This window comes from Lobosporangium transversale (genome assembly GCF_002105155.1).
Source record: "Lobosporangium transversale strain NRRL 3116 chromosome Unknown BCR41scaffold_75, whole genome shotgun sequence".
In the NCBI taxonomy this organism is placed as follows: domain Eukaryota; kingdom Fungi; phylum Mortierellomycota; class Mortierellomycetes; order Mortierellales; family Mortierellaceae; genus Lobosporangium; species Lobosporangium transversale.
This window is the reverse complement of record NW_019029053.1, coordinates 83,657-108,455: the sequence shown is the minus strand read 5'-3', so window position 1 is coordinate 108,455 and position 24,799 is coordinate 83,657. Positions and strand designations below refer to the sequence as shown.

General features: G+C 42.3%; 5 protein-coding genes across 5 annotated transcripts; 2 read left to right on the top strand and 3 right to left on the bottom strand.

Moving 5' to 3' along the window:
- Positions 1 to 6,120: 6,120 nt before the first annotated feature.
- Positions 6,121 to 7,796, bottom strand: BCR41DRAFT_364715 (peptidase M24, structural domain-containing protein). Its single transcript, XM_022026065.1, has 5 exons — positions 7,620 to 7,796; positions 7,424 to 7,478; positions 7,065 to 7,279; positions 6,606 to 6,960; positions 6,121 to 6,514 (listed from the first exon to the last, which is right to left on the bottom strand). Exons 1-5 carry the CDS (start codon positions 7,752 to 7,754, stop codon positions 6,174 to 6,176), a joined length of 1,101 nt encoding a protein of 366 aa, XP_021875598.1. The 5' UTR covers positions 7,755 to 7,796; the 3' UTR covers positions 6,121 to 6,173.
- A 121-nt stretch (positions 7,797 to 7,917) lies between these two features.
- BCR41DRAFT_426710 (hypothetical protein) lies at positions 7,918 to 16,400 on the top strand. The gene is made up of 10 exons (XM_022030765.1): positions 7,918 to 8,222; positions 8,322 to 8,373; positions 8,468 to 8,540; positions 8,638 to 8,837; positions 8,917 to 8,968; positions 9,064 to 9,227; positions 9,332 to 11,371; positions 11,449 to 12,730; positions 12,831 to 14,539; positions 14,635 to 16,400. Exons 1-10 carry the CDS (start codon positions 8,185 to 8,187, stop codon positions 16,264 to 16,266), a joined length of 7,242 nt encoding a protein of 2,413 aa, XP_021875597.1. The 5' UTR covers positions 7,918 to 8,184; the 3' UTR covers positions 16,267 to 16,400.
- Positions 16,401 to 18,324: 1,924 nt separating this feature from the next.
- BCR41DRAFT_230283 (cytochrome c-like domain-containing protein) lies at positions 18,325 to 19,526 on the bottom strand. The gene is made up of 4 exons (XM_022020064.1): positions 19,335 to 19,526; positions 19,137 to 19,186; positions 18,831 to 18,980; positions 18,325 to 18,687 (listed from the first exon to the last, which is right to left on the bottom strand). The coding sequence occupies exons 1-4, from the start codon at positions 19,363 to 19,365 to the stop codon at positions 18,595 to 18,597; spliced, it is 324 nt and encodes a 107-aa protein (XP_021875596.1). The 5' UTR covers positions 19,366 to 19,526; the 3' UTR covers positions 18,325 to 18,594.
- A 1,048-nt stretch (positions 19,527 to 20,574) lies between these two features.
- Positions 20,575 to 22,110, top strand: BCR41DRAFT_379355 (phosphatase 2C-like domain-containing protein; the record flags this gene model as incomplete). The annotated part of the gene is made up of 3 exons (XM_022027211.1): positions 20,575 to 21,277; positions 21,358 to 21,918; positions 22,028 to 22,110. 3 exons carry the CDS (start codon positions 20,575 to 20,577, stop codon positions 22,108 to 22,110), a joined length of 1,347 nt encoding a protein of 448 aa, XP_021875595.1.
- Positions 22,111 to 22,177: 67 nt separating this feature from the next.
- BCR41DRAFT_402077 (hypothetical protein) lies at positions 22,178 to 22,880 on the bottom strand (the record flags this gene model as incomplete). The annotated part of the gene is made up of 2 exons (XM_022029272.1): positions 22,178 to 22,385; positions 22,525 to 22,880. 2 exons carry the CDS (start codon positions 22,878 to 22,880, stop codon positions 22,178 to 22,180), a joined length of 564 nt encoding a protein of 187 aa, XP_021875594.1.
- Between the last annotated feature and the right edge of the window lie 1,919 nt (positions 22,881 to 24,799).

Below are 24,799 nucleotides of genomic sequence, written 5' to 3'. Positions count from 1 at the left end.
GCATCCTTCAAGTTCCTAATTGGTGCACCTTCTTTTTTAGCCCTGTGGGGCTTCTTGCCTTTGTGCTTCCGCTTTTGTTTTTTCTGTTGCTTCTTTTTTGCCTTTTTCCGACGTGGTGGATGCTTAAGGCCCGGCCTATCGTGCTGACGGCAGTTACTGATATCAACTGTGCGCCCATTCAATATGCTCGCCTTGTCAGAAAAGATGGGCCGGAACTGGTTCCTATGTGACCCTTCCGCTATATAGAATGATGGTACGCCTCTACATTATTCAAGAAAGGGACTAACGATTAGTATTGGGGACGTCTGGTTTCAAGGCCAAAAACTATAGCTTGAGCTTTCTTACGTTCTGCGACGCTGCGCTCGCCTTTGCTGAGCCATTCTATGGCGAAGATCCTTTCCATTGAGTAGACGCCGCTTGAAGTTATTGAACTCATTGTTCGATGGTAACGCTTGGGCCGACGTTTGATGGCCGGAAGTAAAAATGCGGAGAGCTACACTGAAACGGCCTTCCTCAGAGGCTACGTTCCTTCCCAACACCTTATTAGCTTCCCCGAGGTAATCTTGAAGCATTTTATTGTAGGTCTTGTTCCACGCAACCTTTCGAACTAATCGAAGATTATTAACCGGGCCTAACGTCTCGAGGTTCCTTGAGTAGTCATTGCCTGCGATGGCACAGAAAAACACCAGATGCGCGTGTGTTGGCAGTCTTAGTGCTTGGATAACGTTGTCTACGTCGTAAACCCCAAACTTCCGTCTACGGTGCGGAAGGGGTCGCACTAGGAAGCAGACTCGTTCGTACGCAAAAAAATCAGAGTCTTGGGATATCACGATCCTATCATTCTCCTCATCATGGCACCCTATGCATGGGTCCGCTTCATATGCACACAGACAGACATCGAAGACAGAACTAAGGCCTGTTGCCAGCTGATCCTTGTCCTGGACGCTCAGGGTGTGGACTTCTCGAAGACCCTTCTGGATGCGCCTCATGACTTGAGGACGAGTCCATACCCCACTCCGAGAATTTCTCTCGAAGGTGCTCATATTGTTCTCCAAAGCGTCCATATTTTTTTGTCTTATGGCTTGCCGTTCTGTCCTTGCTTTTTCTTTCTCAGTACAAGGTTCCCCATCAATATGTATAGTCAGGTTGTCCGTTGTGAAAAGATCCTTTATCTCGAGTGCCAGGGACCTTCCTACATCAATGATGGTTTCGTTTTTCATCTTTGCATGGACGACTCTGCGGAGGATGTCGTAATAGAACGTACCGAGGAGATCTAAATGAACAGAATGGTCAGGATTTGCCGCCAAGTGCCCACGTCAGTTTCCGAAGGTAAAACCCCGCGATCCGCAACCAGTTTGAAGAAGGACTTCAGCCCCATGGTCAATATCTAAGCGAAAAGAGAAAGAAAAATGGAAAAATGGTGGTGATGAAAAGAAATGAAAAAGAAAAAAAAAAAAAAAAAAAGGGGCGACAAAGGTATAAAAGGATGAGCTTTTTTATGGTGTAAAGATTCAAAGCGAATAGATAAAGAATATTGAGGGAAAGATACAGGAACAAGTGGCAGTGGTAAAAGGGATGGGCCTTTGAAGGAGGAAGACAATGATCCCTTTTTATATCCTGGATTGATGATGAGTTTTATCATTGTCTCATATAGTTTTGATATCGATCCTTTGCTTCACAGGCCACATCAATCTTTATTCAGTTCCTTTGTTTGGATTGGGGTTTTGTCCCAGTCAATAGCAGAGATTGACAAATAAATACAAGCTCTCGCATGAACGGCAGATTGGAAACAATAGCATTGAGATACCAAAGTGAGCATTCGAAAAAATCATCTCCATCTACAGCATACAGTGTCGATGTCGATCCTTTGTTACACAGTTTTTTTTTTTTTTCAATTTCTTTTGTTTGCACTGGCTCTCGTTTTGTGCTTTGTGAGGAATTTAATGAATAAAAGAATATTTATAATTTTGAACAGGGGTAATAAATGCATTGACAGATATGACTCGGTGATTATAGGTAACAACTAAAGAAAAAAAGTCTTTTTTATCAGAGAATGGATTCAGATGTCGTTCTTTGCTCCAACAGCCCCAGTACTATTGCGTTAAAGCAGAGATATTCGTTGGCTCTCAGGTTCCGGCATCAATGGCGGAGATAGGTGATGTGCTTATTGCTTGGAGTAAAAGCTAGCTAAGCACCCTTTCTTACTGGACGGTGCCTTGTTAATGGTGATATTGCGCAGCGCCTTGTGGATGGAGGGAGAGCAGAAGCGAGAGTGGTGGTTTTTGGCGGTCGTTTGGTGTGTGTATGTGCAAACTTGATAGTTGATACCAATCGCCAAAATATATGCATTTAGAATTACAGAAGCGAGATTAATACCGACGCGTTTCATCCTTTCCTAGGGATAGAAGGCATGTGCAGACAACAAATAAACACAGCAACTGTTTGCTCACATACATTTTTTTCACCGTTGTGTCTGTATGTCTTTTAAGCTTTCTGTCTGGCCGTTTAACACAAGGAATCCTCGGAAAAAGAAATACCTCGCATGATTGGCGCCAGGTCTGAAAACACCAATAATGCAATGCTGTACGTGGAAGATAGGGTCTAGAAACTATACCATTGTTATGCAGACTCACCGAAATCAACTTGTGATCACAACTGCTACTCATGCCCTCTTGCCAAGGACTTGAACAGGCATACCAACCCCTTCTTCCTTGCTCTCATAACCGCTCACATCCTTTCGATGCATTCTTTCGCCGTTTATGTCCACTACATCTGAACCACACACAGTTCACCACTCACTCCAACAGAGATATTTGTATCATCTTGGGTATGAGGAAGCAAATGATGTGACAAATCAAGTCTTGCCGAGCAAGCTCTAAGGTGCGGTAGAATGAATCAACTCAGATTGCCCTCCTTTCAAGTCGATACTATGGCGAATATTATCACTGCTATTACACCAGTCAATAAATAAACAACACAATGGGCCCCCTAAGAGGATGCTAGTGTCATGCGAAAGCCTTCAAGAGTTTTTTTATTGGCACAAATAAAGAAGCCAGGATAGCTCCATAACAGTTTAGTTTTCGGTCATTTATTTCGACATGCCCATGAATTGCTGGATTTTAAGCCCATTTATAATGGCAAATTTGCCAGGTTGACGGTTTAAGGGATATTATTTTGGTAACTGGAAAAATGGTTACATAATCTTCTAGTGTCCACATCAGAGCACAAGTCTAACAGGCTTGCTTCTCTGTCAAGAAATTGCTTATTAACAAGACACTAAAGACATACGGTTAGAATTTTAAATACAGCGTTTTTAATTGTTTTATCCATTTTAAAAAAACATTTATCCATTTTCAATTTGCATTGCTCCGATGGGAAATAAGCTTTATCCATTTAAGCTAATAAAATTATCCTACAAGTTATCCGAATGTGTCTGAAATATTATCCATTTTTTCAAACATTATAACCGAACCGACTGTCACAAATATCCAAACACCATGTCCTTTCTATGTCCCACAAAAGTCATGGTTAATTCCGCATGACCACTTGGACAAAATTTGCAAACACTTGGATAAATTTCTCAGCCCTTTTCGGCCAACTTTTTAACTTACCTTTGGATAAATTTTTTTATTCATTGGAACAATTTTAAAAAAAAACCGATAAAGTTTATTTTAAAATGGATAAAACAATTAAAAACGCTGTATCTTGTAAATTCTTAAGCCCAAATAATTTTATTTCCTGACTAAATAGCCAGTACAGTCGAATCTGATTTTTATAGACGTTTTCTTAAGAAAAACGCCTACAAATTTGATTAAATTGACCTCCCTAAATGTTTTATTCTAAAATGACGTTTGGAAAGTCACACATATATATTTCTCACATGACACACTTTTTTTGTAAGCCTTTACATCCCTTTACAATCAAAAAAAGTCCATCTTTTTACAGTCATCACCACAGTTCAATTAAAACGATGCCAAACAATAAAAAACTCCTTCTCCTCCCACTAAGTATGATAAAAAATATACAAAGTGCGAGCTGGAAGAGCTCGACCGCACTCATGAACAGAGGTATAGTGAGCTTTTAAAGAGTGCCCGAAAAAATGACATGTCCGCTGTTATTTTGCTCCCAAACCCCAAACAGTTTGAGATCCCGATGTCTAGGTTCTCATACTCCCTTGAAAAACAAGTTGAACTATTGGATATTTATCATTACCTTGAACAGCGGAAAGACTGCCTCCCAGTCAAGCTTTCTCCTAAATCTTTCGGATGCTTAATAGGAGTTATACGTTCCAAAAAGTAGCTTTCAGCGAATACTTCATAATGAAAACAAAATTCGAGCTGCAGCCGAGGTATACCCCCCGGGCTCACATTATATCGTTGAGCGAAAAAACGTGGTTCTCGAGGAAGTCCTCTACTACTGGATACAGCGACAACGAAAGAAAAGTCGGTATATCAACGGCAGGATGCTCAAACACGCAGCCAATGTAACATACACGGTTCTCTGTGATCTTCAAGATGAATCAGGAAATACACTATCTGAAGCACAGCCATCATTTTCGGCTTATTGGTTCGATACTTTTAAGAAGCGCCATCGTATTTCATATTGTCAACTTCATGGAGAGGCAGCTCTTGGACGCAATTGAACCTGAGTTCAAAAAAATTCGCCAGATCTGCGCTGAGTACACCCCCGATAATATATTTAATTGCGATGAAACAGGGTTCTATTTGAAAGAGCTGGATTCCAAATCCTATACGATACCAACCTCCAAAACTGGTGCCAAAGCTCTCAGAGAATGCAAGGTGTCTATCTTATTTTGCATCAATGCCTCTGGCACTTCTCTCTCTATGGCCAATACAATGACTTCATTGAAGCCATTAGTCATCGGTAATACATTGAATGTAATAGTCTATGTTGGCTGTTATTTTTTCTTATTTCTTTTCGTGACAATTGCATTTGTTTGATATTCGTTAGCCAAACACTTCGCGAGACAAGTCGAACAAGATAAGGCATTGAAAATGACTATAGAGAAAGCGGATTCAGGATGGATGAATCGATGTATATTCATCAAGTGGTTGCAAAAGTTTGATGATGAGCTTTGGCAACCCACACTTCTTCTCCTTGACTCCGCGACAGCGCACAACGACATCGACATGCGCGTTCCAGAGGAAGGGATCCCTTGGAGGCATATCCGAATACAGCGACTACCACTCCAGTAACTCAGCCTCTCGATGCTGGGGTGATAAGCGTTTTCAAGCGGGCGTTCTTGGAATTACTTACTTCCGAAACGTATCTCGTTCAGAATTTTGGCAACAAAAAATCTATTTCTAACGGCGAAGCATGGGCACTAATCCCTGAGGCATGGAGTTACATCAAGCCACATACGCTTCGAAACTGTTTTGCCAAAACGCCAATCCTTCCGACTGAAATGCGTGAGCGTCTCCGTTGTCAAAGGCCGGCAGTCGATGAAGAAATGCGGCTGCTTATTCGACATAACCGATACAAAAATCAAGAGAGAGCATACTTCCAGCAGTTGATCGCTGAGGTCTCTATGATCAAAGGCTGGCATTTCGAAGTAGTACAGAAAAAGGATGAGCAAGAGCTAGTTGAAGAAGCCCTGCAACAGGAGAGGACCGTGGGAGATAGGACAAGCAGCGAATACGTAGCAGAACCTAGTAGTGCTACTTCCAGCCCTGCTGAAGCTGAAAGCTCACCGCTTGCCGATATGGATATGGATGTGACCTTTCAAATATTGAAGCGTTTAGCAGGAGATCACGAAGTACTCAGTCATGAAGGCCTTAAACACATCAGACAGAAGACTAGCCAAGGCTCTGCAAAGAAACGGAAGATCCGAAAGATAGTGAAGGACTTGGTGCGTACTTGTGCAAGCTGCAGGGATGAAGTGGATACTTACACGTCGAGAAGCAGCAATGAGTAGTTTTTTTTTTGTTATAAGCAGCAATGAGTAAAAAAAATAAAAATTTTTGTTTCTCATTACATGTCATGTGAGAAATATATATGTGTGACTTTCCAAACGTCATTTTAGAATAAAACATTTAGGGAGGTCAATTTAATCAAATTTGTAGACGTTTTTCTTAAGAAAACGCCTATAAAAATCAGATTCGACTGTACTAAACATTTATTATCCAAACAAGTTGTGGGCGACTCTATTAATTCTAAGAGCGAGCTGTAAGCACTTCTACTCCAGTCTCCGTAACGACCATAGTCTGCTCAAACTGTGCAGATCGCTTTCCATCTTGCGTTACAGCAGTCCAGTTATCGGGCCACATTTCGTCCTTCCATGTTCCTTCGTTGATCATAGGCTCGATTGTAAACACGTGGCCTACTTTCATTACGCCAATTGCTTTGTTACGGGCATAATGAGGAATATTGGGGGCGCAATGGAATAGACGATGGATACCATGCCCACAGTACGTCTTGACAACCGAAAATCCCTCACTCTTGGCATGTTTTTCGATTACATTGCCGAGATCCCTGTATAATGCACCGGGCTTAACTAGGAATATTTGTATATCCATATAAGGCTGTAAGAATAGCATGGTAGCCACGTCTTTATCCAGTTAAAAAAATCATATTTGAAAACATACCCATTGCAATTGCTTTCTCGAGACATTCCCTAGCATTCTTGATCAAGCGTAATCCGGTGGTATCCACATTGCCAACAGCGACAGTTTCGTTTAAGTCAGCATGAAAGCCATCCTTATAGACGGTCACGTCTAGATTGACAATGTCTCCATCTCTGAGGGGACGCATGTCAGGAATACCATGACAAATAACCTCATTGACAGAAGTACAGCACGACTTTTTGAATCCGTTGTAGTTCAGAGGCGATGGATATCCACCACGCTCAATAGTGGCCTCATGAATAATACGGTCAATTTCATCTGTAGTCACACCTACTTTAACTGCTGCAATTCCAATGTCGATCACCTCGCGAGCAATCTGTAGAAAAATACAGGATACAAAATACAAAAAAATTAAGTCACCTAAACCAACCAATGGTGATTCACTTCAATCCGTGTAATAGGCTATGCTGAAAGACTCACCTTGCACACTTTCCGCAAAACGTCAATGTCCTCCTTAGGGAGTACTTCAATCATAGCTGAGCTGCGGATGTTTTGCTCTGACACTGGGATCCCTGTCTCGGCATAATCAGGCTTTTGAATGTGATCAGGAACAGCACGGCGGGGAGAGAGAGGATAAACTGGTCTCAAAGTACCAGAATACTTGAAACCTGGCCATGGGTCAGATCCTCCTTGCTCTATCGACCATAATATACATGAAGTTTAATATTATTGTTATTATTGTTAATAAAAAAAAAAAAAGGAATGTTTAAAACAGCACACGATGTGATAGTCATTCTACTCCTCTCAAAAAACTTTCAATTCGGATAATCAAGTCATACCAGCCGGAGGTCCGTTGGCTAAAGCAGCAATCTTATGAATGGCCTTGTGGGATATCTGACGGGCAAGGGGATGTAGATCAAATGAAAAGTTGCATTAGTAGGGGTAATGGCAATATCTGACATGGATTGAGGTATATCTACAAGAAGTGTAGAGGAACTTTTAAATTAGATAGCTGGAACTGTAATGAATTCCTACCCAATTGTCCTTGAAACATGATTGTGAACAGAAGAATGAATTAGGAATACCAAGCTTTAGACATGTGGGGCATTGGAGGGCCGCGGGCTTTGAACAGTTAAGTCCCTGGCACAATTGCTCTGAAGTAACGGACATTGCGTTGGCAGGACTCTTAGTGTCGATGAAAGGAAGTTGAAAGAGTTTACTTTCATATTATGAAGCAAATAAAAAAAAAAAAAAAAAAAAAAAAGAGGACCAAGCCACATAAATACCAAAAGACTTGAGTTCTCGCTTACATCACCCACGCTTTTTTCATTCACTCAGCCCAAAACTACTCTTAATACTCTCAACCGTCTACTCGAATTCGAAGTTCAACGCAGAAAACACCTTTGTAACTAATTTCAGCCCTTTACGCGTCCCTCACTTACAGTTGTGTAAACTGTACATCCAGAGTCGAATATATCGCTTTAAAAGATAAAAAAAGCAAAAAATAAAGGCAGGAGTACACTCAGCTATCCGCTCTCCTTCATTCACATTTTCAGAGTTTGGCTAGAATTGATTGTTGTCTACGCGACACTTACTCAGAATGCAGAAGATCGAGGACAACAGGAGACCATACACCTTATAAGTGCTTTGCTATTCTGTATTTCGATTCATGTCTGGAAAAATTAGCGAACCGGCAATGACTTATCGTTTATTCGTTTAATTCTTTTATCCTAATACGAGTCACCAAAAAGTTGCAATCGACATCGACTTTTGCAATCAAACACTCACGGTATGTGAGAGTAGTATATGTATCTCTTCCGTCAAATGTGGCGAGCAGATTCCTTATATTGCAAAATTTTATTCTTGGCTTATTCTATTCGTAGGGCTCTACCGAATTATTCATATTGCCACTGACAGAGAATTTGTCGTTGCTACACGTTAACTGTCGACAAAGTGGTACGCAACATGCGGAATTATAGTAGCAATAGTGGACTACAAGGCTGTGTGCACTATATTTCTATAATACTTTCTTACCCGCTTTTTCTTATAATAGAGGTTATATCAGTTTCGGTCAATAATATACAATGCAACTTTTTCTACCGCGACTCCATCAAGGAATCTTTAGCACTGCTAAGAGAAGGCACCGTCAACAATCACCTTGATTTAAAAAGACGTTGGTCGATGGCGACAGCAGAAGATGATGAGGGAGAGCTTGCTATTGTGATTCCGAAAGGGATGGTTGTCCCTAGCATGGTATGTTGCATTCGATGTTTAGATGCTGACAGATTATGCCGGTTATACTTGTTCCTTATGATAAGGTTTTCCGTCATAGATGGATGAAGGCACTATAAACAGGACATCCAAAGTCATTGACACTGTCAGAGGTAAAGCTGAATGGATATATTTTTATACGTCTTGCGAATGAACAAAGGCCTCATTACGATGCTTATCAACGAAGACCGCCCCACAAATAAACTAGATGCACAAACACCGGAGCCAAGCACACCACAGACACCAATAGCGGCACCAATGCTCAATTCAGAAGTGAACTATGCGACCCTAACTGTGCGAATTGATTTTAAACTGGAAAATCCGTCATCGGGTGTATTTTTTACAGGGCCGGATCCAATCAATGTCCCTAATGTATGTCGTGGCCTTTTTAATTGATGGAACAACACAATCTTTTATTACATTATTGAGCCTACCATTTACTTCGTTGTGATTTTATTATCACTAATATTACGTAGCGAACGCATTCTGTATATACCATCAATCAACCATTACCTGGAGCGACAAGGCTGTGGCTCCCTTGTATGGATCGTCTTGCCGAGAGGTGTACATGGGAAATCGATTTTATTGTCCCCGCTTTTGCACCAGATGAGGGTCTAGTAGAGGACGAAGAAGGCTGGTCTCCGGATGACTATGATGAGGATGAGAAAGTTCATGTAATATGCAGCGGCGATTTGGTTCAACAAACGGCACATCATTCTATACGCAGCAAGACCATCTTTCATTATAGCATACCCGTTCCGACTCCGGCTGCATCAATTTCTTTTGTTGCCGGTGTTTTCGAAGTTCATAAGCTTGATCGCAAAGATTATGGAGTCATAGAGCAACATGATGGTGGAGAGGATATGGATGACAACGAGCGATTAGAAGCTCCAACTGCACAAAGTAGAGGCACTTTGCCAGAAATGTTTGCTTTTTGTCCACCTGGAAGGTTGCCAGAGTTACGGACTAGCTGTGGATTTATGACCAAAGCAATGGAGTTTTTCATGCACGAGATTGGGTCCTACCCTTTTTCGACCTTCAAAATGGTCTTTGTCGAGGATGCTTGGGCACCAATGTTTACTTCAGCTACTATGGCTGTTTGCAGTACCGCCCTTCTACACTCGGAAGATATCATTGATCAAGTGTATGAAACCAGGAAGCGACTCACGCAGGCATTAGCTCAGCAATGGTTTGGTATTCATATCGTGCCCAAGTCATGGCCTGATATTTGGATCATGGTTGGACTAACCAACTTTGTGACATCCCTGTTCATCAGAAAGATGTTTGGCAACAACGAATACAGGTTCAGGATGAAAAAAGATATCGAGCGTTGCTGTGCAATTGACCGAGACCGAGCACCCTTATACAACCCAAACATTGCATATCCTATCGATCTGGACGACCTAGAGTTCATTGGTTTGAAGGCGCCCCTAGTTCTGCACATGTTGGACAAAAGAATGTCAAAAGGTGGCTCTTCATTGGGGCTGTCACGTGTTATTCCTAAAATCCTAGTTTCAGTTATGAGTGGAGAATTGGCGCACAATGCAATTAGTACACACTGGTTCCTGAAAACGTGTCGCAAAGTCAGTGGACTTGAGACAAAAGGCTTTTCTGATCAATGGATCTACAACAGCGGATGCCCTGTTTTCGAATTTGGCTATCACTTCAACCGAAAAAAAATGGTGGTGGAGATCAATATGCGTCAATGGTCTACAAATAGTCCAATAAATGATTCAATACGAATGGGAATCAATAGCGAACACCCACCTCCAACAATATTTACTGGGACAATGGCGGTTCGAATCCACGAAGCTGATGGAACGCCATATGAGCATGTGCTGGATATACAAGATGCTGGAAAGCGCTTTGAGGTTCAGTTCAATACCAAATATAAGCGCATCCGTCGGAACACAAAACGATTCCAGGCCAAGCAAGCTGCGGCTGCTGCGGCTGCACGTGAAGCTGAAGAAGAAGGTGATATTGAGGATGGTATTGGCGCACTTGGTTTCGGAGCTGGACTCTGGGAAAACGAAAAAGATAAAGAGGAATGGCACATCGTTGAATGGGGCCAAAATGATGAGCAAGGGTCTATTAGCGCCACGTTCGAGTGGATTAGATTGGATGCTGAATTTGAATGGCTTTGTGAACTACGCTTTCAGCAGCCGGATTTTATGTGGGCAGCACAGCTCCAAAAAGATCGAGATGTTGTTGCCCAGTACGAAGCCATTATGGCGCTTGGATCAATGCCATCGCAAACAGCCTCAACATCGCTCCTGAAGACCTTGCTGGATACAAGATGTTTTTTTCGAGTGCGAGTAGAAGCTGCGTACGGTATTGCTCGATGCGCTCATCCACGAGCCGATTGGGTTGGATTATTGCATCTTACAAAGACATTCCAACACAAATTCTGCTACCCACCAACCCATTCGAGCACTTTTGATTCTCCGGATGGTACGATCCCATGTATGCCTAAACCTAATGATTTTAGCAGCCTTGCGGAGTACTATCTGCAGAAGGTATGTTTTTTTTTGTGCGCCCATAAGTTGTGATGAAAAATAAATATGTTAATAACCTATCATTCATGGGTGTATAGGCCATTCCAGTGGCGCTAAGTAACATTAGAGACGAACGAGGTCATTGTCCCTTGACGATCCGGCAGTTCTTGCTAGACCTTTTGCGATTTAATGATAATACCGGTAACGTTTTCTCGGATAACTATTACGTCAGCACCCTGATTTCAGCACTTGGACATTCATTGATCCCAGACCATCCCCGAAGTCAGGATCTTTTTGATGATGATGAAGAGGACATGGAAGAGTTAGCGGGTGCAGATATCTTGGAACAAGCAATACGCGAGATTGATAGATATAGGACCCTTGACTATCTAATCCCAACCTATCATAATACAGTGACAGTCAGTTGCTTGCAGGCGACTATGAGGCTCATGCTTGCAGGGATCGTTCCGCGGGATCTTAAAAATTTCATGATGCACTCAAGATATGGCAATTTTGTCGATGTACGCCTAATATCGTTTGATTCATTGTTGTTACTGGGCGCATTGGAGAACCTCAAGGCATCAGAATATCTTTGCAATGTTGTTGAACAAGATCCTTCGCCCTATGTCCGGTTCCATCTTGCGCAGGGAATGGCTGCAATTTTGGGGGTCTATATGGCACGCAACAGTGTGGATGGCCTTCGAGAGCATGAGGGATTACTATTTGAAGAGCATGGCATCGTTCGTGATTCCTTTGGTCAAACTATTGACAAGTCACCATTACAGGGATTGGATGTGATTCGAAGACATTATGGACAGCAACCCGTCCTTCGATCAGAGATTTGGCGGATCTTGACTATGGATCCCTATATCGAGCATAGAGTGCTGAAAAATCTACTCTTGTTCTGCGATCTCCTCTACCCACCTGGTGAACCAATCCCTTTATCGCTCAAACACCGTTCGGTAGTCATGAACGAAATCGAGATGAGAGAGCCGTCACCTATTTTTACACCGATGAGCACATCAAATATCCCTACACCAGCTACAATACTGCCAGCATCAATCCTTACGTCACCTTCATCTGCTACCCAAATACCTGCTGCAACATCCTCGATTTCTGGAGAGACTGAAATTAATCCTGTATTGATCAAGGCACCGGAGCCAGTAATACCCGCTGACTCTACTCCAATAATACCACAGTCTCAATCGCACACTCAAGTAACTTTGCCAGAAGCAATATCAACAACAGCACCAGCGCCAGCACCACTACCAGCACCGCCTTTAAAACCTGCCAAGGTTAAACCAGAGACGCAGAAACCAGTGAAGACGGTAAAGCCTAAAGCACCTTCTCCCCCTGCGACCTTTCAGTCTGCAGATCGAGGTATTTTATTTGCTTGGACTGTGTAAAGATGGCACTTGGAAAACTGTACTAGGTCATTTGTACTAATATAACACCTGCCTACTCTGGCCCACCCTCATAGTTCTGACCAAGGAAGCACCAGCCTTGGATGTCAGGCCGTCTTTTTCTACATACGTTAAAGAAGAACCCTTGACATCACCTACAGTTGCATCATCGACAACACCACGGCCACCGACAGAATATAATGAACTGTCAGCTAAAGTATCTAACAAGAAGCCTGACACTAAACCAAAGTCTGATATTAAACCAAAGTCTGACACTAAACCAAAGTCTGACACTAAACCGAAGTCTGACACTAAACCAAAGTCTGATATTAAACCAAAGTCTGACACTAAACCAAAGTCTGACACTAAACCGAAGTCTGACAGCAAACCAAAGTCTGACACTAAACCAAAGTCTGACAGCAAACCGAAGCCTATTACGCCCGTGCACAAGGAGCCCTCGTTGTCCTCATCGGCTATTACCACGAAGCCTAGTGAAATCTCACCAAAGAAAGTACCTACAAGTGTTACCATCGACGAGAATCCTCGAAAGCCATCACCGCCTATGACACCAGAGTTTGCCAAGCTATGCCGCAAACTCTGGCGCAAAATGTTCACCCATAAATCCTCTACTCATTTCCGCGTGCCTGTCGACCCAATTGCAGAAAATATTCCACATTACCCAGCTATTGTAGATAAGCCAATGGATCTAAGCACTATCAAGGCTAAACTCGACAGGAACCAATATGCTAACCTTCAAGAGTTCGAGGATGATATTCGTCTTATGTTAAACAACTGCTTCAAATTCAACCCCTGTGGGACTTATGTCTACAACCATGGTCAGGAATTAGAGACTGTCTTTGAAGAGGACTGGCGACGTGTCATGGAAAGCGCAGGTGCTAGTGTTCCTGAGTTGAATATCACCATCGTTGAGGCCCCAAAGAGCTCAGTGGCGGATATTCCAACCATAAATCAGAATGAAACCACAACATCCTCTCTGCTTGACCACGAAACCCGAAACCCAAAACTCGCGACTTCTTCTGTCTCACGGAAACCTTCAAGCTCTAAGTCAATGCCCGCACCAGCTTATACATTGCCAATTACATCAACTACTGATCGCCTCCCATCGCCTGCGCCACCCACCCATTCCTCAAGCCATAAGGAAAAGCCCACTGCTTTCTCTAATATGGCAGGCTCCTCCAGGAGCGGCTCGTCTGGAAAAGCTGGGGATTTGTTGAAGTGTAAAAAGATTTTAAAAAAACTAATGGCCGACCCTTGTGCATTCGAATTTCTACAGCCTGTTGACCCCATTCGTCAAGGAATCCCGCAGTACCTGAAAATAATATCACACCCTATGGACTTGGGCACCATTCAACAGAAGCTCAAGATGGACGAATACAAGAATGCGAACGAAGTACGAGATGATATTGAGCTGGTAATCTTCAACTGCCGTAAATTTAACCCAAGAGGAACATATGTTGTGAACCAGGCAGATGCTCTTGAAAAATTAATGATTGCGGAGTGGGAGTCAGCATTTGGCCCGGGAGATGATAATAATACTCGACAAGGGGTCGAATCGACGCCAATCAAGGGCAGTCCCCCATATAGCAGTGGTGTTACAAGCACCTCTAAATCAAAATCTAAACCGCTTCCCAATACGCCCAAGCCCAAGAATGTCAAGTCTGTTGATAAAGCATTAGAACCTCCCAAAGATGTCGTGGAAAAATACATGGAGAAGATTCTAAAGAAATGCACCAACCATAAACACGCTGGTCCCTTTTTAGAGCCCGTAAGCTCCCAGAATCCTGCTTGGTAAATTAAAGATGCGAAACGTCCTCGCAACGAACGGATTGCCTAACTGCTCATATATATTTTTTACTTTAGGTGGATTGGAAGGCGCTCAATTTGCCTAACTATCCTGTACTGATTAAAAATCCCATGGATTTTTCTACGATACGCAAAAAACTCTCAGCAGGAAAATATTCTACCATGGACGACTTTGCAGACGATGTGCGTCTGGTCTGTCAAAACTGCGTCAATTTTAACGGCATTGACCATCCCTTTTCACAGGGCGGTCTAATGATCCAAAGCCTATTAAACAAGGAAGTGGAAAACGCCAAACGGGAGCTCAATCGAGCCTATCCTACTTCTTCGTATGCAGCAACATCTATTACGAACGCTGGAGCCACTGGATCGTCCGGTTCGGGACGGGCTAGTGAAGAACTGAATGCACACCGGAAGATCATTGAAAAGCTTAGGACTAGTCCAGACTTTGGGGCATTTGCTGTGCCAGTCGATCCGATTGCGCTTGGTATTCCGACATATTTTGATGTCATCAAGCACCCAATGGATTTTGGCACAATCGAGAAGAAGCTAGTCGCCGGCCAGTACACCTCAGGCGCCGAAGTCATTCAGGATGTGAACTTGGTATTTTCCAATTGTGCACTTTTTAACACACATCCAGGTGATATGGTTGCATTGATGGGTGTTCGCCTCAAAAAGATGTGGGAGGATCTGATTGAAAAGGAGGGACTAAATAGGCGAGCATCATCGCTTCCTACATCCAAAGGCAACGCCACGAATGCTTCTAGTGGATCAACTCCAAAGGCCAAGTCAACTTCGGCGACAGCCAAGATGGCGCCAGCGTACGTACCCCCATCTTCGTCCTCGCCTTTGGCCTCTTCTAGCCCTGTGATATCGAATTCACAACAATCTAAATCACCACCCCAACCAACTCAATCAACCCAACGTAACTCCTCGATATCTATGCCGACCCTGTTTCGAAAAGTGACGCCAACTGGAAACAGTTACAATGGTATCCACAAGCATACCTCTTCGTCAACTAATTTTACATCTGATAGAAACAGTAATAAGCATTATCGACAGCGTGAACTTTCTAGTGTGAGTGACCTCTCTGAACGTGAAGATGACAATGATGATGCATCTCGAACCACGAAGCTACCGCAGTCTATGCTGTCGTCATCACGTTATGACTCTGATTCTGGAAAGCGAAAAAGATATGACCACCACTATCATAGCGAGGACCGTAGAAGAAGGAGCTCTTATGACAACAATGATGAAGGCGTAGATAAGGACGATGATCGTTCTTCGATTATCGGTAGCGGCAAACGACACAAGGCTGAAAGGTCATATTCAGAAGAATATGCTTCGTCATCACGCTATGACTCTGATTCTGGAAAGCGGAAAAGGCATGATCACCACTATCATAGCGAGGACCGTGGAAGAAGGGGCTCTTATGACAGCGTTGATGAAGACGTAGATAAGGACGATGATCGTTCTTCGATTATCAGCAGCAGCAAAGGATACAAGGCCGAAAGGTCATATTCAGAAGAATATGCTTCATCGTCTTCAAGAAAGGAGCACAGACATCATAAAAGCAGTAGCAGCAAGGAGTATCGAGAACACCGCGACCATAGGAAGCACAAGAAGAGTCGCAAACACAAGAAGCACAAGAAACGGTCTTCGGAAGATCGTGAACGTGATTCATCTATATAGTAATGTAAAGCCCATAGTTGCGCTCTCATGATGATCGCTCATAATCATGATTGAGGTCACATGATTGAGGTCCGATGATTGAAGTATGCTCATTTCCTGAAAGGCACATGAAAATGGAATGAAATGAATGGAATGGAATGGAATGCATTTTATAAATTATTATTATTACTGTGTTATATACATGTATGTTATTGATGATGATATTTTACAATAAGTTATAGCTAGCGGGTGGGATGGGATGGACGTATCATAGAGCAAGAATTATGAAATTATGAAATGAAATATATCATATAATAGAGCAAAGATCTATGAAACGAGTTATTACGATAAGGGAGAAACCATTTCGACTTTAGTATATACTAAAGTCGTAGTGGTGAGTTCCTTCAACCCTTGATACATAGCCGTCAATCATGGGCTTTACATAACAACAATAAAGAATCATGGCTTAATCATGGCTTGCTTCAACCATTGCTGCATAATAAAATTAATGAATTCCTTCAGATACCGTTCATAAGTCTCGGCTATATTCCTTTCATGACCAGACTCCAATGATGAATCTTTTCAAACGTCGTCCATAGCCTCCATGATGTATCCAGGCTTCAATGATGGGTTCCTTCAGCCATTGATACACGTGTAATGGTTAAATTAATTATACATTTAAGGGTGTAGAATATTTCTACGCCAGGAATGTTGAGAAACATGTCTATCAAGAAATTAAATTTCATAGGCGTCCTTTTTGACATTGATATACTTGATGGGTTTCTTCTAAATTGTTCATGAGCTCAATCCGTCTATGCGTTCCAAAAAAAAAAAAAAAAAAAAAAAAGCAATAATAACAATAACAGGAGCCAATGGCGCAAAGGCCAGGATCCTGATACACTCAGTTTATCTCTTGGACTGCAAAACGGGCAAATTTGCCCAATTAGCTTTCACCAACTCATGGGCAGATCAGATACAGTTGTCTATGCTTTCTACTAACAGAAAACAATCGTCTATTGCGTGCCAAGGAAGAAAATATTAGTAAAAATCGATCAGTAAAAACCAGACAGCAAAAACTAATCAGCAAAAACAATATACATTTGCATCTAGCAACTCTTACTATTTTCTTTCCTTCTTCCCTCAGCCTAAGAAAATCATAATATTAGGCGCCTACCTCTACTATTTTCTACCTCCTTTCCGGCTCCTTTACTGCTAGAGGTATGTTGCCAAACTCCATATTGGTTTAAAAGTGGTTGTCATTCGAGACTTTAGAAAATTAATTGACTGCAGGCTCAAGTCCTTTGTCTCTAAGAGCAATAGTATCAGGTCAAAATGCTAGGATATGGGGCTGTTGGCATCCATAGATATTCTATAAATGCATGTTGCCATTGTTCCAACCACACCAGCTTCCTGAGATCCGCCCTACCATGGTTAAAATACTACTGTAGATGCGCGGTGCATTTGATCGTTATGCAATTGGTACCAAATATTGGTGAGTGTATATTGCGCACATGTCATCTCAAATGCGGCTTGAAAAGTTTAAACCCAGAATGACAGCAACGAGGACTGCGAGAGATTTCTTTACTGGCACTATTAAACGCTTGAGACAATAATGGTTGGAAATCATTGTTTTCAAACACCCGAGAAATACCATTCTTTTACCCATGAATATTTGAACTAAGTTCGACGTTACAGGGATATTCCTGTGTGTACTTTTATTGTTTGCAGGGACCTTATCTAAGATGGGTGCCTTCAAGCGACGAGGTAAAAAGCCTCACGAGGCAAAGCATTAGACTGGTGCGACCGTGAGCGAAGCCACGGATCGCCCGTCTAGTCTCAATACTACTCAACCGTGGACGAGGATATAGTCGAAGATAGAAGCGGTAGGGACAATGGTTTCACTCTGACGAAGAGAGTGTTGGTCGTTATCGTAACTCAAGCAGTTACCATCGTTCCTCATCATCCAGCAAGAGACATCGGCACCAGGACTATAGTTCTATAGTCGGAATCGTATTCGATCAAGAGACTACGACCGATCACGCCGTGAATATAGCGATGAAGGCCATAAAACGGATAGCGATCAGCAGAAGCTTGCTCGGTTTAAACTCAAGCTCCCAATGAGCCATTGATATGGAATAACCACTTTCAGGATGTTTCTGTGAACAATGCATATTAATACGTTCGTTGATCTCATAAAACTGAATGCAAAAAACTTTGTACATTTTGTCTATGACCAGAACAGAAATTAGGGCCAAAAGTACACAGCATTATTTTGTGTAACATAACCTTTGTTCATGGTATAGTTCAAAAGTATTAAAACACTACATTTGAAAGGTGTAAAAGCACTATTTAACAGTTCTCTTTGAGATAAGTAATGACATCATTACGCTCGCCCTCCTTCTTGAAGCCGTTGAAAGCCATCTTAGTTCCGGGAATGTATTTCTTTTAAATGAAAGATTTGCGAAACAAAGTAATGGCGAAGTTAGATCATGATATGGACTGAATAATACAGTGACGTCAATTCCACAGCAACAAAAGTGCTTTTTTTTTTTTTCTTTTTTTTAATGTTTTTCATTTTTCCTTACCTTGGGGTTCTCCAAGTACTCGAACATAGTCTCCTCAGTCCATGTGACGCCCTTTTTCAAGTTGGCCTCAGTGTAGGAGTAGCCGGCAGCCTGGCCAGACTTGCGACCAAAAATACCGTGAAGGTTAGGACCGACCTTGTTAGCGCCGCCCTAGTAGAAGAGAATAGGAAATTCAATCAAGTTCATGCATAAGTGGACGAGGTATTACACTGTCAATAAACAGACATACAAGATAAATAATAATAATAATAATAAAATACGGCATCCTTAAACAGAGGTGCTCTTGTGACAAAGTCTTCTACTTACAGCCTCGACAGTGTGGCATTGAGCGCAACGAGTCTTGAAGAGCTTGGCTCCTAAAGAGATTCAGATGAAATCAGAATGTAAAATGATGAATGTTTAGAGACCGGAATGATTAACAACCAAAAAAGATCTGATCTCAAGAAATATTTTTTTTCCTATTTATTATCCTCTCTGATCAAGTGTGATTATGATATGTCTTACCATTGACAGAGTTTCCTGGTGCGAAAGGCATGTTGAATATGTATTAGAGTATTGTTTCTTTTTGTGTATTGGAGTTCCGAGGTGATGGAAGATGCGAGTGCGTTATTGTGAAGAAAAGAAAGAGAGAAAAGCAGGATTCGGAAAATAGAAAATTGGAAAATAGACGATGGACAAAGAATGCGGAATGGATGGAAACCCAAGCCACTCCGAACCACGACTGAATCTTTGCATCACAATCGCCCAAATATGACGGATTGTTGCTGCTTGTTTTGGAGACATTTCCGAGATGCCGCGCTCAAGAACTTTATTGTGATAACAAAAAATAGTGACCGCCGATGACATGACACCAGAAATAATAATAAAAAGGCTGAATAGAGAGCCTGAAATAGGAAAGTCGGATATTAAAAGAACGTTTTCAGGGAAACCATGAGATCAGGTACAGCTGAAAAGTGTATTACATGTGTATTGTAGGTAGTTGGGCAGATCGACAAATACAAGTTGAGCGTCGCGCAAGGACCAGAATAATTTAGTGCTATCTTTTCATCCTGTCATACTTGGTGTTCTTTTGCCCTTTCCCTTCTTTCCTTTCTTGTCCCCTCACATTGACATGTCTCCTCAGCTCGCAGCTCTATTGGGCACTACTCGCCAAAGCGCGTCAGACCTCAGTTCTCGTCGCATAAGTTCATGGTTGCGCTACTCTTTCTCCACCTCGATATCTCCTAACAGTCGTATCAAACCAACTACCACTACTATACGCTCCAGGCCCACTCAGCCGCAACACCGAGAGCCATCACCATTGAAGGGGTCTGAAGGTATAGGAACAGCCAGCTCTCCGACTCCCTCGAACGTTTCCAGAATTGTACAGGGTAAAACTGGGTCTTCCCAACAGCCTTACTATGAGCGCCTCCATCGCGACCGAGTCAATGGTAGTGATCAACAGCGACATCAGCAAAAACAGCAGCACCCTGGCTTCAATTCTTTGTTCCATCTCAGCGAATCTAGACGCGTAGCCATTCGCGCTTTCCTTGTCGGAACCGTTGTCACATTAGCAGGATCCGGTGCCTATAAATACTCCACCTCATCTGGTTGGCAATTCCAACAAGCTTACTTACACGCTCGATCTTCTCTTGTCAACTCTTCAAGCTCCTCAACCAAATCTGAATACCCTCCCTCGCCAGACGCTGGTCTCTACTCCTTTTTTCCATTGTCTGGGCCTCCTCGATTTGAAAAACAACTCAAGATGTTAACACCTGAACAAGTAGAGCAACAACTTACTCGGAATCAATTGTCATTTAAAGTGGCTACACAGGATTCAGATCGCAAGAACAGGCCGAAACAAGAAGTGATTTTAGGTTATTGTATTAATCAGGTGGCATCTAACAATCCAATAGAGGATGATCTTTCATGCCATGCGATTCGTGGAGAAGATGGAGAGATTGAAAAGGTGTTTTTTGGTGTTTTTGATGGACATGGAGGTTGGTGTTGCAGTCAGAAAGTTGCACAAGAATTGGCTCCCACTGTCGCCATGGAGCTGGAACATGTTAAGGATCCTCATGATGTAATAGCAGTGATGGATGCGATTGAGAATGGCTTTTTAAAGCTGGACCATAAAATTGTGAACGAAACAGTACAGCAAGTTCTAGAATCTCCCTCGCGTCCATTGGCATGCTCGAGTCTTTTGCCAGCGATTGCAGGTTCCTGTGCATTGATGGCATATGTGGATATCAAAGAGCGGGACTTATATGTGGCCTGCACTGGAGATTCTAGAGCTGTACTTGGTGTCCGCCAACCTTCCGATACGAAAGATGGGCACTCTTGGAGTGCTGTGCCTTTGTCTTTCGATCAAACTGGAAGAAATCGATGGGAGGTTCGGAGATTACAGGAGGAACATCCCGGCGAGGAGAATACTGTAGTGATGCGAGGCCGCGTTCTAGGCGGACTTGGTAAGTAGAATATTGAGGACTAATTGCATTGTCAGTTGCTTTTATATTCATTATATTTAACAGCCTTTGCCTTAAACTAGAACCTACGCGAGCATTTGGAGATGCACGATACAAATGGACATTGGATATTCAGGAACGTGTATTCCGGCTGTTCCCTTCCTATCGTCAACCTCATCGTAATTATCATACTCCACCTTATGTCACAGCGAAACCAGTGGTGAAGCATCACAAGTTACGTCCAGAGGACCAATTCTTGGTGATGGCGACAGATGGATTATGGGATAAACTGACCTCAGACGAAGTAATTCAGCTAGTTGGTGCGCTGGTGGATGGCAAAAAGGGCCAGGAACAATCGATTCTTGACCGGAAAGATAACAAAATTAGTACCAAGGTCAAGGCTATGCTAGGCACTGTCACGGGGAAGAGGGGTGATCAAAATGAAGAAGAGACGGAATTGACTCCTGCAAATTTAGCACCTAAAGGCCCTATCAGTCAGGTAAGGCAGTTCACATTCAAGGACCCCTCTAATGCTTCGACACATTTGGTGAGGAATGCGCTGGGTGGCGGGGATGATGATAAATTGGCAGCTACGCTCTCGATCCCAGCGCCAATGAGCCGTGTCTACCGAGATGATATCACGGGTAAGTTTTTGATGACTGCAGAGATTTTGTGTAGCTTCATGCTGTTTGTCTCTAACACCATTCCCTTTGGTTCTATTGTTTAACATTAAAATACTCATTGCTTCTATAGTTACCGTGATATTTTTTGGGAACCAGGATAGTACATTTGACTTCTTGGAAGCATCGGATAGCGATGGCTTTGTGGATATTTAAGTTATTTTCAATAAACTCCAATGAAGGCATGAGCAGCTCCTTAATATATACAGTACAGTAGTCTGCTTCATCTTCCTAGATTTATCAATCTTTCTGATCTACTTGGCCTTCCCTTATTCTTCTTTTTCTTCTTCTTTCCCTCCTTAGCCTCTTCTTTCTCATCCTCTTTCTTTTCCTTTTCCATTTTCTTCTTGGGCTTTCTTTGATGAGCAGAGCTGACGGGACGGTCGTGTTGTTTACAGTTGGTCAGCTCATATTTTTTGGAAGAGAGTTCCCTTTCCTTAGTAGGGAAAACAGGTCGATAGCAATTCAATTACGAAATAACAATGTCAAGGGTTAGATGCCTTTTTTTTGTATATACTTTGAAAAATGTTCATTTGAAGGAGCCTACTTTGATTATTTTTGTTTTGGTACCTAGTAGATATTGCAGCCCTCATTCTATCATGGTAATGAAGAAGCCTTTCAGCGGTTGGTTGCTGCAAAGCCTGGGTTTGAACCCAATTGAGGAAAACATTGATTGAATGGTCAAATCGGCCTCCTGAAGGAGTTCGATGGCTACGGGTATGGACCTCACGAACATATGATTCCGCTAACTTTTCGGTATCAGTGTCAGTGAGCGCTGAGATAGCCTCGGTGTTTGTGGCAAGACCAAAGACTGGAATATTTGGGGTGGAATCGTTATCGGATACAATGGTGTAGGCCAGGAGTTGAATGCCACTTGAATGCCCGAGGGCTTCCAGGACCTCCTGTTTCTCATATACTGCATACATGTGGTGGCGACAAGGGATTGGACGAAGAGCTCTTTGTATAGAAGGATAGATGAGAAGGTCAGAGTTCCTAGGTATAGCGATACTGGTTAGTGTACATTGATGGCAATACATACATCAGCCTCATTGCTACAATGGCAGATTGCAAAGCTATTGTATCGGCCAAATGGCGTTGCGAGTTCCCTCTTCTCGTTATGACTGAATATGTAGAGCTGTCGAAGATTCTTTTTAATAGCAACCATATTGCTCTGAGATTCCATTTCCCTTCAGTGGACTTGGTTTCCATGTTGGCTATGAGTGTATCGAGTTTTGCATCAGCTGTTGTACGCTTAGCATCTCGGTCTCTATAAGTGCGGGCTTTTTCATTGCAGTGAGGCCCATCAATGTGTATCGCCACTATAGAAAGAGGACTAAAGATCTTTAGAATTAGCCATAGCATGGTCACAGGCAGTGAAAGAGATCTGATGGTTAAATTTTCTTAGGATGATATTGTGCATATCACTGTGGAAAGTGCCAAGCAGATCCAACTCAAAAAATGAATCGGGTTCAGCAGCAAGCTCATGCACATCAGTCCCCTTTGGTGGCAGGCCTCTCCTTAAAGCTACGAATAGAGGCCTTTTATACCTATCTAGAGAAAGTAAATTATAAAACAGTGCAAGCAATGATAATTTATACAGCTTTGGATTGAAGTTGAAGTTGTTAGATTAGACATGGTTTACCTTTAAGAAAGCAAAAGATTGTAATCTGTGTGAGAGTGTGAAGGTGTAATAGTATGAGGTGAAAGGTAAGAGATAAATGTTGTTGTATCAGCCTGAAATAAGAGAGAGAGAGGAAGAGAAAAAGGCAGGATGTATTTGTAGGTGTATGAAAATGAGCGAAACAAAAGGTTGATGAATTTACTACAAATTTGCCTTCAATGTGTAGTATCCAATCACCTACAGACGACTATCAACAAGGAATGAAAGAATGATAAAAGTTGCTAGATGCGCAAAGAAGTGGAGAAAAGTGAATGGTGGATATAGTGCATTGTGATTATAAACATGTATATTGTTTTTGCTGATTAGTTTTTGCTGTCTGGTTTTTACTGATCGATTTTTACTAATATTTTCTTCCTTGGCACGCAATAGACGATTGTTTTCTGTTAGTAGAAAGCATAGACAACTGTATCTGATCTGCCCATGAGTTGGTGAAAGCTAATTGGGCAAATTTGCCCGTTTTGCAGTCCAAGAGATAAACTGAGTGTATCAGGATCCTGGCCTTTGCGCCATTGGCTCCTGTTATTGTTATTATTGCTTTTTTTTTTTTTTTTTTTTTTTTGGAACGCATAGACGGATTGAGCTCATGAACAATTTAGAAGAAACCCATCAAGTATATCAATGTCAAAAAGGACGCCTATGAAATTTAATTTCTTGATAGACATGTTTCTCAACATTCCTGGCGTAGAAATATTCTACACCCTTAAATGTATAATTAATTTAACCATTACACGTGTATCAATGGCTGAAGGAACCCATCATTGAAGCCTGGATACATCATGGAGGCTATGGACGACGTTTGAAAGGACTCGTCATTGGAATGTGGTCATATTTGAGCGGGCATAAAACGCATTTATTCAAGGCCCGTGATTTTTTTGTGATGTCTCATGCCATGACCGCAATCTTACTGAGCACACAGCCACGAATCCTTGCGCGTTAGGCTCATCACCAGCCTGTGTGGCTTATGTGCACTAACGCTCACTGACAGGCTGGGACCAAACTTGAGATATCGAAAGAACTTTTGTTGAGTCCAGGAGGAGGAGTGACATCAAGCCGGTAGCAACAATAGAATTTGGTCTACTACAACTATTACTAAGTCCTGAAAGGCCTTCGTCTTAAAAAAACTGTAAGTTATTGGTTTGACGATTTTTTTGGTTAATTTATTTG

Bases quoted from the DNA above. Each gene is read 5' to 3' on its own strand.
- BCR41DRAFT_426710 (XM_022030765.1), top strand. From the start codon at position 8,185: ATGCAGAAGATCGAGGACAACAGGAGACCATACACCTT. The intron at 8,969-9,063 runs GTAAAGCTGAAT...CAAATAAACTAG, and splicing joins AGTCATTGACACTGTCAGAG to ATGCACAAACACCGGAGCCA. The intron at 11,372-11,448 runs GTATGTTTTTTT...ATGGGTGTATAG, and splicing joins CGGAGTACTATCTGCAGAAG to GCCATTCCAGTGGCGCTAAG.
- BCR41DRAFT_230283 (XM_022020064.1), bottom strand. From the start codon at position 19,365: ATGCCTTTCGCACCAGGAAACTCTGTCAATG. The intron at 19,187-19,334 runs GTAAGACATATC...GAATCTCTTTAG, and splicing joins ACCAGGAAACTCTGTCAATG to GAGCCAAGCTCTTCAAGACT. The intron at 18,688-18,830 runs GTAAGGAAAAAT...TTCATTTAAAAG, and splicing joins AGTACTTGGAGAACCCCAAG to AAATACATTCCCGGAACTAA.
- BCR41DRAFT_364715 (XM_022026065.1), bottom strand. From the start codon at position 7,754: ATGTCCGTTACTTCAGAGCAATTGTGCCAGGGACTTAACTGTTCAAAG. The intron at 7,280-7,423 runs GTATGACTTGAT...TATGGTCGATAG, and splicing joins AGCCAACGGACCTCCGGCTG to AGCAAGGAGGATCTGACCCA. The intron at 6,515-6,605 runs GTATGTTTTCAA...AAATATTCCTAG, and splicing joins CGAGAAAGCAATTGCAATGG to TTAAGCCCGGTGCATTATAC.